The sequence below is a fragment of the Chiloscyllium plagiosum genome, chromosome 33, assembly GCF_004010195.1.
Source record: "Chiloscyllium plagiosum isolate BGI_BamShark_2017 chromosome 33, ASM401019v2, whole genome shotgun sequence".
NCBI classification, from domain to species: domain Eukaryota; kingdom Metazoa; phylum Chordata; class Chondrichthyes; order Orectolobiformes; family Hemiscylliidae; genus Chiloscyllium; species Chiloscyllium plagiosum.
In genome coordinates, this window is record NC_057742.1 from 16091386 (window position 1) to 16103749 (window position 12364).

A 12364-nucleotide genomic window follows, 5' to 3' on the forward strand; every position below is an offset into this window, starting at 1 on the left:
CTGGCCACTGTGCCACCCCTTCTTCAGTAAACTCCAGTATTTCCTTTATACCTCCAAGGATTCCCTTGATCCCAGCTGCCTGTCGCTGAGCCACGTCTCCTCTATTTTCTGGTTAAAGCCTTAATAACTGTTTGTCATCCCGGGTTCTATATTCCTGACAACCTTACCCTTCAGCCTCACAGGAACATATAGACCTTGAGCTCTAGCTATCTCATTTTTAAAGGCCTCCCACTTGCCAGAGGTCCCTTTGCCTGCAAACAAACTACTGCAATCAATCTTTGCAAGCTTCTGTCTAATTCCATCAAAATTCTCCTTGCCCCAATTTAGAACTTGAACCAGTTTTATCCCTCTCCATAACTACTTTAACATTAATAGAACAATGGTCACTGGTCCCAAAGTCCTGTCCCTGCCTTAGGAGAAAGTGAGGACTGCAGAGTCAAAAAGCATGGTGCTGGAAAAGCACAGCAGGTCAGGCAGCATCTGAGGGGCAGGAGAATTGATGTTTCAGGCATAAGCCCTTCATTATGTGACAGGTCGTTGTGGAGGATGAATGGATAAGTGGGAAGGAAGATCAAGAAGGTGGTGCTAATTTGGAGGGTTAGATCTGGGATCAGGTGGAGGCAGAGGAGGTTTGGAAACTAGTAGAGTCGATGCTGATGCCGTGTGGTTGAAGGGTCCTATGGCAGAAGGTGAGGCGTTCTTCCTCCAGTTGTCGGTGGTTTGGATTTGGCGATGGAGGAGGCCCACAGCTTGCATGTCCTTGGGGTGTGTGAGGGGGAGTTGAAGTGGTCGGCTACAGGGCAGTGGGGTTGTTTAGTGTGCATGTGTCCCAGAGATATTCCTGAGCACTGAGTTGGCGTCCTGTCTGACCTATCACAATTGACCACTTCAATTCCCCCAAGGACATACAAGTCCTGGGCTGCCACCACCACTAAATCAAAGCCACCTGACAACTGGAGGAAAGACGCTTCAGCTTCTGCCTTGGGACCCTTCAACCACACGGCATCAACGTCGACTTCACTACTTTCCAAGTCTCCCCTCCCCCCCACCTCCACCCTCTCTTTGCTGAGTCAAAAGCTTCCAGGTCCAAAGTTTAAGCACAAAAATCTCTCACAGTCTAACATTCCAGCGCAGTATTGAGGGAGTGCTGCACTGTGTTCTGTTGTCTTGGTGACTTATTAAGTTGTCTGTCTGCTTGCCTACCTGTATGTACTATTTTGAAGAGCAGAAGAGAGAGTTCCTGGTGTCTGGGCCCATATTTATTGTCCAATCATCATCTCAGAAAAAACAGATTATCTGGTTATTAATTGCTCTTTGTGGGTGTTTACCAAGTACAAATTGGCGCCTGTTTCCCCTATATGATAATAGTGGCAACACTTCAAAAGTAGTTCATTGATTGTCAAGTGTTTTGGGACAGTGGTAAGATGCGATATAAATGAAAGTCTTTTTTTAAAAATGGCAAGTAGATTTAAAAAATTTGGATCGTTTTAAGTAAATACACATGCCTTTGAATTAATGCCTTCGCATAATTTTTACTGTTTTCTTACAGACATAAGCTGGATGTTGTTTCATGTGGAAAAGCCACCGTGCGAGTTCAGAAAGCAATCTGCAGTGGCTTCTTCCGCAATGCAGCGAAGAAGGACCCACAAGAAGGATACCGTACACTGATTGACCAGCAGGTGGTATACATTCACCCCTCCAGTGCTCTCTTCAACAGACAGCCTGAATGGTATGTAATTTTAATGAGGTAATCAGGGTGCCAAAACTAACCACCATGCGCAAAGTCTCTGCAAACTGGTGGATCTAGCTCACTTTGTACTGCTGAGATCTGTTTACCTGCAAACAATGACAAAATACTGCTGATTAAGTTTCCGATAAATATCAATGTTCTTCAAATTTTAAACAAAGCCCAACTCGTCTGACTATTATTTTGCGTGAAGGAAGAGCAATCACACAAGATTTGGGCATGTTCTTGACCATTCACGTATATTCTTGTGTATCTGCATACTGATCTGTTAACCGATGTATGGTCTATCTGTTTTAAATTATGCCATGTTCTCTGTGTCAATAGCTACTCGTATTAGAGCTCTCTTCTGGTTGTAGGTTTGCTCGCTGAGCTGGAAGTTTTGTTTTCAGGTGCTTCTTCATCATGCTAGGTAACATAATCAATGAGCCTTCGGTGAAGCATTGGTGTTCTGTCCCGCTTTCTGTTTATGTGAGTGGTCTGTTAAGGTGGGTGATATGATTTCAGGTTCTTTTTCTCAGAGGTTGGTAAATGTGGTCTAAATTGATGTGCGTATTGATAGAGTTTCGATATTAAATGCCAGGAATTCCCATGCGTGTCTCTGTTTAGCCTGTCCCTGAATCGATGTGTTATCCCAGCAAAACAGATGTCACTTACAAAATATCCTGCAAGGATAGGCAGTCAGACAGGCAGGAAACTAGTCACCAGGATACACGAACACTAAGTAGCCACCAAAAGCCATTAGTATCCTTACATACCAAAAGACTATCATTAGTATCCTTACATACAGACAAAGAATGACACCACTTCGACTGGCACAATACATCCATCCTCGGACAAGCTAAACAAAGGCACGTGCTAGAATTCCTAGAGGCCTGGCATTCAATATCAGAACTCCATCAATAAACACATCGATTTACACCTCATTTACCAACCTCTGAGAAAAAGAACCGGAAATGATATCACCCACCTTAACAGACCAAGACGCACAAACAGAAAGTGGGACAGAACACCAGTGCTTCACCAGAGGCTAACTGATGTTAACTGGCATGGTGACGAAATGTCTGAAAACAAACCTTCCAACTCCGCAAGCAAACTTACAACCTGAACCTCAAATTGAGGTACAAAGTTTCTCAAACATCGCAGAGCTCTCTTCTGTTTTGGAAGTGAATTCTTCTAATTTGTGCCTTTTTTAAAATGTCTTCAATTAATTTCTCTCATTTCTACTTGGATTTTGAGATATTTAAAATTGTCAGCAATTTGTATTATTTATCCTGTCAGTCCATAATTTTAGGTCTCCAGACTCTCCCTAATCTTCTCAGTTTCATTTCAGAGTTGTTAATTCATTGTGTTTCCTGTTGCATGTCTATTAAACTCATTTGACAGCATTGTTGTCCTTCCAATGATGCATGATCCAAGCCGTACTCTATATTCCAAGTATAAAATAACAATGTCATTGACAAATTCAAAACTGGTTGCGTATTTTTATATACTATTATCCCAATAAACACCACTTAATGTTCTTCCTCATCTGTCACATCATCTCACTCCATTCTGTTTTTTGTTCTTCTGCATTCTTCTTCACCATTTGCTGGATGTTTTTTTTCTTACTACCATCAACAAACTTTGGTATCCTTTTGCTATTGTTTGTCTGAATCATGCACTTTATTAGATTCACTTTGCCTCTAATGCTGAAATGAAATATTTAAACATTACTGCCATTCCTTCAATGTCTCTCATAAGATGGTTTCCCTGTCTCCATGTGCTCCCACCCCAACCTTGCCAATCTTTGTATTCCTCGGGTACTTGTAAAATCTTATAGCTTTTTTCCACTTTATGCTTATCTACTGTCAAATTCACTTTCATCTGCCTATATCTCTCTTTTCTTTCTGGCTATTTTCACTTTTTCTATTATTTTCTGCTGTTTTTACAACTTGAATCATCTTAAATGTTACTTGTCACAATCTCTCTTCACTCACAAATATCCTGGGTATTTTTTCATCCAGGGTAGAAAGTATTTCATTACTTACCTCGGGTTAAATATTTCCCTCTGTATGATCTGCCATATTTTTAAAACAAACCATTAATTCAGGCTAGGTCTTTCCCAAATCATTCACTTATCCTCTGTGTTGAGTGACAAGCTGAACCTTTCTATTTAGTTAATGGCACCAGTGAGATGCCATTATCTGCTATCATGTTATTGCTGAAATATTCTGCAAATATTCCAGAAAGCACATTTCCGAAGCGGGACATTGAGGTAATTTCTCTTGCAGTGTATCTTTTCTCGCAGCTTAAATTCTGATTTTTTTTTTGTCTGTAGTGATTTTTTTTTTCAAAGTGACAGTAAAATTTTACTCCAGTGTTTGTAGTACATGTAAACAGTTTACGTGATGCTTGTGTATTTGTGGTATTTATAAGTATGACCATGTTTTCTTGATGGCTTACTGAATGAAAGCATTGTGTGTGATACTACACTATATAGACCAGTAAGGTCTTGGAGTTGAGTACTAGCTGGTTATGATGGATAGGGCAAAACTGGGTTCTATACCTAACGGCTTCAAGGAAAAGAGTACTGACCATTGACCCAGCCTGTGCTTTCACTACCTCCCGTCCCCAGCTCTCCCCAACAAAAATGCTTGATTTTCAAATGTCAATGATCAACATCTGGTTTGGCTGTTTGTCATTCATTTTAAATAATGACTGCAAGCTCTCTCACGAAATGTTTAAGGCAAAACATTGGGATGTTTTAATAAAAGAGGCACTGTACTTCAGTTTGATTTATATGTTTTGTAGAAGATACAACATTTGGAATAACTAAAGAAGGCTGGAGAGCTAACAACATGTTGATGTTAGTGGATGGTGACATGAGCCACTTAATGCTTCCGTTAACATCGTTGTGCTGAGAGTTGGCTGTATATATCGGCAGTAATTTATAAGCTTGTTTCTTTTACTAGTTGGGAAAATGAGGCATATCCAGGATATTAAAAAAAAGTAATAAATCTGCTCAATTCTGAGTTTTGTATCATCAAGCAGTGTTTTATTGCAAAATTAGTTGAGACTGACCAATCTGTATATTATTGAACTGCAGAAAGTCAGTGTTAACTTATTAACCAGGACTAATTTTAAAACTTGATCCCAAATGTGAAAGGTTATGCTTTAATCCTTGTATACTATGCTCCTCCTCATTTTGGTTCAGAATGAACATTTGCCTTGAATGGATGTGAGAGAAGATCAGCACTAAGACAACTGATGCAAAAGTGTAAAAGCATGTTACTGTGAATCAAATACAGGCTTTGACTCCGGAATGACTCTCCTTCAGAGGATAGTTCTTCAGTTCTGAAGAAGTCGTACTGAACTCAATGTTAATTCTGCTTCTCTGTCCATAGATTCGGCCAGACCTGCTGAGCTTCTCCAGTATTCCCTGTGTTTGTTTCAGATTTTCTGCATCCAGAGTATTATACTTTGATTAAAAGGAGATATTGATGTTTCTGTAGGAGTCAGTGCAACACCATCAGTAAAGTTGATGAAACGAGTATATCTTATTATTTGAAAGTCTTTGTAAGCAGTAGTTTTCAATTTTAGGATTAGTCTTTTATGAGATTTAAAAAAGAATAAAGTGCTAAGAACTGACAAGCGGGAATCCCTCTGTTTCAGTGGGTGAAAGTGATAGAAACTCCATAATGAATTACTTCAGTATATGAATTGTCTTCTGATTGGCTTGTGGATGCTGTCAGCCCATATTACACAGTGAATTGTGGTACGGTAAGCCCTTTGGGCTAAGTGAGTCACTTCCCCCGTTTATTTAATTGATTTTCTACATTTGGCAGCCTGAATTGACATTCTGTCTGCATGGCATGAATAGCCTTTTGCAGATGTCAGTTTGCAAGTCTTTGTTTCATTTGAAGAAATAAGTAAATTTCTTCTTGTGCTTTAAAACCCATCCATTTCTTTTTTTATGCCCTACAATTTCTGCAAGCTACCTAAAGTGTTGTACTTTATTTTTTCCCTTTCTGTGTGTGTGTGTGTGTGTGTGTGTATATATATACACTGTATTTATGCACACATTGTTTTATATAAGAAGTCTACTTAGTTGCTCATTTTCTAAAATTTTTTTGCTCCCTCTTCATGTGTTTTAATTGAGCATCACAAAGCTTCTTTGGGAATTTCATACTTTTTATCTTGTTTCTCTCCTTTGGGGTTAAGCCTTGCTAATTCCGGGTTTTGTTTCAAGTGGGCGGCTCCAGACTTTACGCTAGTTTGTTCTTGTCAAGCTCACTGCTGCTGGGCTTATTCTGGTGCCTGGACTGGAGTTGGGAAACGACAGCGATCATTTAATCTGTTGAGGTGGATTTTTTTCTGGTGTTTCCTCCTACAGAGCTGCATTCAAGCTAATATAACACACTGCTCGCAGTTTTCCTATTTGGCGAAATCTTCAAATTATATTGCTTGTAATTTTTTTAAAAAATGTGTGGTAAATGAAATAGAGTTGTTGTCAGCATGTATGTCACCCTTGAAAAATCTCTTCAAAAATTGGGGAGCAGCATTTATAATCAGTATAATAGTGAACCACCATTTGGATGTGGGTGGTCGCCATCTTGGGTGAATGAGCCTGTCTTAATCTCCAGTACACGGTCATAACAGGGCCCAATCTACCACTTGATTCCCAGGCACCCCATTCTAAATATTGGTTAGTAAAGAATCTGTGAAATGAAAGATTTCTTTCCCCCCATATTATTGATACCAAGGCTGCACACTCCATCAAGTACAATCAAGGAGCCCAAGCAAAACTGGAGTCAGTGAGAATGGAGGGAGTGGCAGAGGGGAGGGAGCATGAGTCTCAATTGTTTGATTTCGTGGAAAGGAGGATGATTGTGGTTGTTGGAGGTCATTCATCTCAGTTGCAGGACATTTCTTCAGGATTTCTTTTGGGTAGGGTCTGAGACCCCATCATTTTCAGCTGCTTCATCAATGACCTTGCATCCATCATGAGATGAGACGTTCACTGTACAAAGTTTCAGCATCATTCAGGATTTGTCAGCTACTGAAGCAATCCATGTTTATGCACAACAAAATCCAGTTTCTGGCTGATAAATGGCAAATGAAATAGCACTTTTGCTATGCCCAACTTGAAAATGAGAGAGTTTAGTCATCTCCCATTTATATTCAATGGCCTTATCATAGCTGAATCCCTTGCTGTACAGTACTCTGTACCTGTCCGAATGTTTTTTTAATGACAAATTTGTGCTTGCCTCCACCATTATCTCTGGCAGCCTGTTCCAGACACCCAATACCCTCTGTGTGAAAAAGTTGCCCCTCTGGACCTTTCTGTGTCTCTTCCCTCTTGCCTTAAGCCTATGCCCTCTAGTTTTATACTCCCCTTTCATGGCAAAAAGCTGAGTGTGACAGCTGTTGACAAGATGGGTTCTCTCTTTAGTGTTACGACATGGGGTAAACCCCTCTGCTAATGTAAACCCAAGACACAGAGAAGCTCACCTCACACTGTAATCTGTTACATTTTGAGAGGCAAAGAACTATCCCAGAGGTCACTATTTAAATAAAAATTAACAATTCTATTTTTTAAGTCCAACAGAGAATACTAAAAAAATCCAACAACTATTTACGCCTTTCTCTTAAGCCTATCTTTTACCTTCCACTCTACAATACTGGTCTGATAAATTCCCTTTTAAATTTATAGCAAAATCAATTTCAAACCCAGGTATAGTCTTCGGATGTCGAACTTTCTCTGTAGTTTTCCCCTCGGTTGACTTTGGTGTTCTGCTGCACAAATTTCTTGCAGACAGGTATCTTTCAGAGAGCTGTTCTGCTAGCAGTCTGTTGGTGATTTGGCAGTTCTCCCCCTAACCGTTCAAAATGTCTGGTTTTATACACAAAACATCAGATCATTTTTGGTTTGATGTCATCAAGACACTAAATTCAAATTCAATTGGATTTTGGTATCTTGGTATGTAATGTAAACTGTTTGGCCAAATTCAAATTTGTTGTGTACTATGGCAACTCAGTCTCACTATTGGTTTCACAGTCAAATGTTGCATTTTAACCTTGTTGAGGAAACTGTGCTTTCAGACAGTCCTTGCTAGCTTCCTCTCTCTCTTAAAGGTACAGTACATCTACACCTTCATAACATTAGCTTCAGCAGTGTCCTGGATCAGGCATTGTCCGATAATAGACCTCAGTGCACTGGCAAACCATTTCAAGGAGTGTATTATGCAGGTAGTGATTCATATCACATCCTCACCCCATTAACTATGTTCAATTAAAGTCATAGAGATATACAGCTCTGAGAAAGACCCTGTAATGAAATACTCTCTCTGATAGTCTGCTCATAAGCCATTTAGGTCAAAGCAGCCCACTTGGCACCGTGTCCATCACCTTCAATATTCATTCACTTCACAATTTGTGTTGAGTTAGGTGCCACCTTTGGCTCAATTGGTACCACTCTTGTCTCTGAGTCAGAAAGTTGTGGTTTGAGCACCAAAATCCAAAAGCTTGTATTCCTTTGCAGTATAGAGAGAGCACTCCACTGCCTCACAAATCTTGAGTTCTTTGAGGATGTTACGAGACAAGTTGATGAGGGTCGAGCGGTGGATGTTGTGTATATGGACTTCAGTTAGGCATTTGATCAGGTTCCCCATGGTAGGCTCATTCAGAAGGTCAGGAAGAATGGGATATAGGGAAATTTAGCTGTCTGGATACAGAATTGACTGGTCGACAGAAGACAGCGGGTGGTAGTGGAAGGAAAATATTCTGGCTGGAAGTCAGTGGTGAATGGTGTTCCACAGGGCTCTGTTCTTGGACCTCTACTCTTTGTAATTTTTATTAATGACTTGGATGAGGAGATTGAAGAATGGGTCAGCAAGTTTGCAGAAGACAAAGGTTGGAGGTGTCGTTGACAGTATAGAGGGCTGTTGTAGGCTGCACTGGGACATTGATAGGATGCAGAGATGGGCTGAGAGGTGGCAGATGGAGTTCAACCTGGATAAATGCGAAGTGATGCATTTTTGAAGGTCAAACTTGAAAGTTGAGTACAGGATTAAAGACAGGATTCTTGGCAGTGTGGAGGAACAGAGGGATCTTGATGTGCAGATTCCTTAAAATGGCCACCCAAGTGGACAAGATTGTTAAAAAAGCATATGGTGTTTGGGCTTTCATTAACAGGGGGATTGAGTTTAAGAGCGGTGAGATCTTGTTGCAGCTCTATAAAACTTTGGTTAGACCGCACTTGGAATACTGTGCCCAGTTCTGGTCGCCCTATTATAGGAAAGATGTGGATGCTTTGGAGAGGGTTCAGAGGAGGTTTACCAGGATGCTGCCTGGAATGGAGGGCTTCTCTTACGAAGAGAGGTTGACTGAGCTCGGACTTTTTCATTGGAAAAAAGAAGGAAGAGAGGGGACCTAATTGAGGTGTACAAGATAATGAGAGGCATAGATAGAGTTGATAGCCAGAAACTTTTTCCCAGGGCAGAAATTGTTAACACTAGGGGTCATAGTTTTAAGCTGTTTGGTGGAAAGTATAAAGGGGATGTCAGAGGCGGGTTCTTTACGCAGAGAGTTGTGAGAGCATGGAATGCGTTGCCGGCAGCAGTTGTGGAAGCGAGGTCATTGGGGATATTTAAGAGACTGCTGGACATGCATATGGTCACAGAAATTTGAGAGTTCGTACATTAGGTTTACCGCACATGAGGATCAATGGTCGGCACAACATCGTGGCTGAAGGGCCTATTCTGTGCTGTACTGTTTTATGTTCCATGTTCTCCCCGATGGTAGAGGTTGTAGAAAAACATTGCCAGGGTGAGATGGATCTTTAAGAATGCTGGTGGCTTTTCCTTGACAGCAGGCCTGGTAGTTTGATTCTGTACATGAGAGATTGGTCTTTGTAATTGTCTGGGCTGACTTCACCACTCTCTGTAACCGTCTCCGATCTTGAATGGTAGAGTTGCCATACTAGATAGTGATACATCCAGACACAATGCTTTCAATGGCGCACCTATAAAAATTGGCAAGAGTATTCACCGTCATGCCAAATTTCTTCAGCTTAGGCTGATATTTATTCCTCGATCAACATTAGAAAACAAAAACCAATCTGCTTATTACTATTTGTGGGACCTTGCTGTGAGCAAATTGGTTACTATGTTTTCTACATTAAAACAGTGATAATGCTTCAAAAGGAATGTGTTGTTTGTAAAGTATTTGAGATATCCAATGGTCATGAAAAGCTCTATATAAATGTAGATTTTTTTGAATTGTTATAAGATTTTTTAAGACTCTTTTCATATAGATGACTTGCAGCCAACACAGAAGAAGCATTCAACCCATCAGTACATGTTGATTCAAACTAATGTTCTGAAGATAAAAGGACAATGTTGATATTTCTTCTCAGTTCTTCCCCTTTTTTTTTATCCCCTCAATTCACTGCTATATGCATTTTTAATAACCAGTCAGGTTTTCTTTTAAAACAATTTGTTTTAATGGGGATCATCTGTATGGCTATATTTATATTTGTGATTTTGAAGCATGTGTGATAAAACTCAAATGAGAAACTACAGTTCACAGTTCTGAACAAGTCATACCAGATTTGAATAATGTACTCTGTTTTTGTCTACTCAGATGCTGCTGGACTTGCTGAGTTTCTCCAGCATTCTGTGTTGGTTTCAGATTTCCAGCATCTGCAGTCTTTTTAATTATAATTCACGAAACAAACTTGCTTGACGAGCGTTTAAAATATTTGTGTTTCTTTCAGGGTTGTATATCATGAACTTGTCTTGACTACTAAAGAATACATGCGAGAAGTGACCACCATTGACCCACGCTGGCTAGTAGAGTTTGCACCTGCCTTCTTCAAAGTGTCCGACCCAACTAAACTCAGCAAGCAAAAGAAACAGCAGAGGCTGGAGCCCCTGTACAACCGCTATGAAGAGCCCAACGCCTGGAGAATCTCGCGTGCGTTCAGACGACGTTAAATTGCTGACTGTCAGAATTATTTGGTGAAGAAAGTGGAATTGGAAGCAAGACAAAATTCTAAAGGGATTAAAGACTGAAAAGCAGAGCTGTACATTCAAAGCACCTCCAGTATTTAAGATGACTTATTTTTTGTGTTGCTCCGTATGATGTATTCTTAGCATTTAAAAGTTTCCTACGTAAGGAAATACTTTGTGTATTCTTCCATAACGTCGTTGCACAAATCTATTCTGTACAAACTTGGTTAGGAGCTGCTGTTTTATCTGTCTGTAGTATATACTAACATGCAATTTCAGTTGAATCCAAAAAAAACCCTTTTCTATTGCATCAGATCGAATGTGGCAGAAAGTCCTTACTTTAAAAAGGCTGCATTCTTTTTTTAATTTTCTTTCTGAACCACAACTAATGCTTTGAAATAGGCACAAAGTGTAATTGAGAATGTGTTTGAACATTCTGAAATATTAAGCAATCGAAACCTCTGGAGTCAAGAAATGCACAACAGCAACATAAATCTGGAAACCTGCATTTCAAAGGGCGAAACCAGATTCATTTTGTAGTGGGATATTTCTATCCTTCCCTTGACATGCTGAAAGATTTGTTCGAAGTAATCTTCTTCAATCCCTTTACCTTCTAGATACATTTGACTCAGAACATTTGAACATCTTTTTAATACATCAGTTTTTTAATGACTGTTGAGAGGTGTAATTATTGTTGGAAAATGGATTAAACATTGAAGTGTAAAACATGCCTCTTGGCCATTACCTTTTATACGAGTTTAATAATTCTTTTAGTAAATTATAAGATATGAACAGTAACACTGCTAATGCAGATTTTTTTATGGTTAATTTCAAAGGAATTGGCAGATGCTGTTCTTTAAAAAGCTATCAATTTTTCTGTACAGTATTTAGTTCTAACTGGTGGTTTCAAAGGCAGGTGTTACAGCAGCTGGAAATGAGCAACCGAGGGAATTTTCTCAATTGGAAGACTTGAATCAGTTTCATCTGTGTTTGAAATATATTTATATTAGGATTTAATGTACATACTGTAAAAAAAAGTTTTTGTTTAAATATGTAGCCTCTCAAGGATCTAAATAAATCTGGGCTGTATATTTTGTATGTAACGTGCACCTATGTTTTTATTCCTCTCCTTTAGCACAACCCAGCAATTCCTTTCATGAACAATTTACGATGTATTAATTTCCTCCATGGGTTCACAAGTTGCCAGGAGCCACACAACTAGTTTGTTATTGGTGTCTGTGCCAATATATGATTACCGCCAGGAAATGCTCCTACACATCAACACTTCAAGAAAGGGAGTCAGTGGAAAGAGTCACAGAATAAATGTTTTAATTTTGTTTTACTCTTCATTTTCCCAATTTCCCGATTCCAAAATGTATGGCCTCAAGTGGTGTAGTTAGGAATTCCGCGTGGAATGTGTGACCTTTTCCATATGCTTCATGACTATTCAGAGATCTAAACTGTTCTTTTAAATAATGACAACTTCAATATTCTCATCCAGGATTTTTGGGACTTTTTACAAAGCTCCAACTTCAGATAATTGCTTTTTGGGGAAATAATTCTTGTTGAGGAAAATCATTCTATTTTCCAGAAGTTGACCTTAAGTTATGAGGTGATCTTGCTCTGA

General features: G+C 39.5%; 1 protein-coding gene across 2 annotated transcripts in view; it reads left to right on the forward strand.

The window, feature by feature from the left end:
* dhx8 (DEAH (Asp-Glu-Ala-His) box polypeptide 8) overlaps positions 1-11835 on the forward strand; it is a 52526-nt gene extending 40691 nt beyond the window's left edge. For both annotated transcript variants that reach the window (XM_043675030.1, XM_043675031.1), the window contains 2 exons: positions 1550-1729; positions 10503-11835. In XM_043675030.1, coding sequence (XP_043530965.1) covers positions 1550-1729; positions 10503-10722 — 400 coding nt within the window. In that variant the 3' untranslated portion in view covers positions 10723-11835. The remainder of the gene's footprint in view (positions 1-1549; positions 1730-10502) is intronic.
* The last annotated feature ends 529 nt before the right edge of the window (positions 11836-12364 follow it).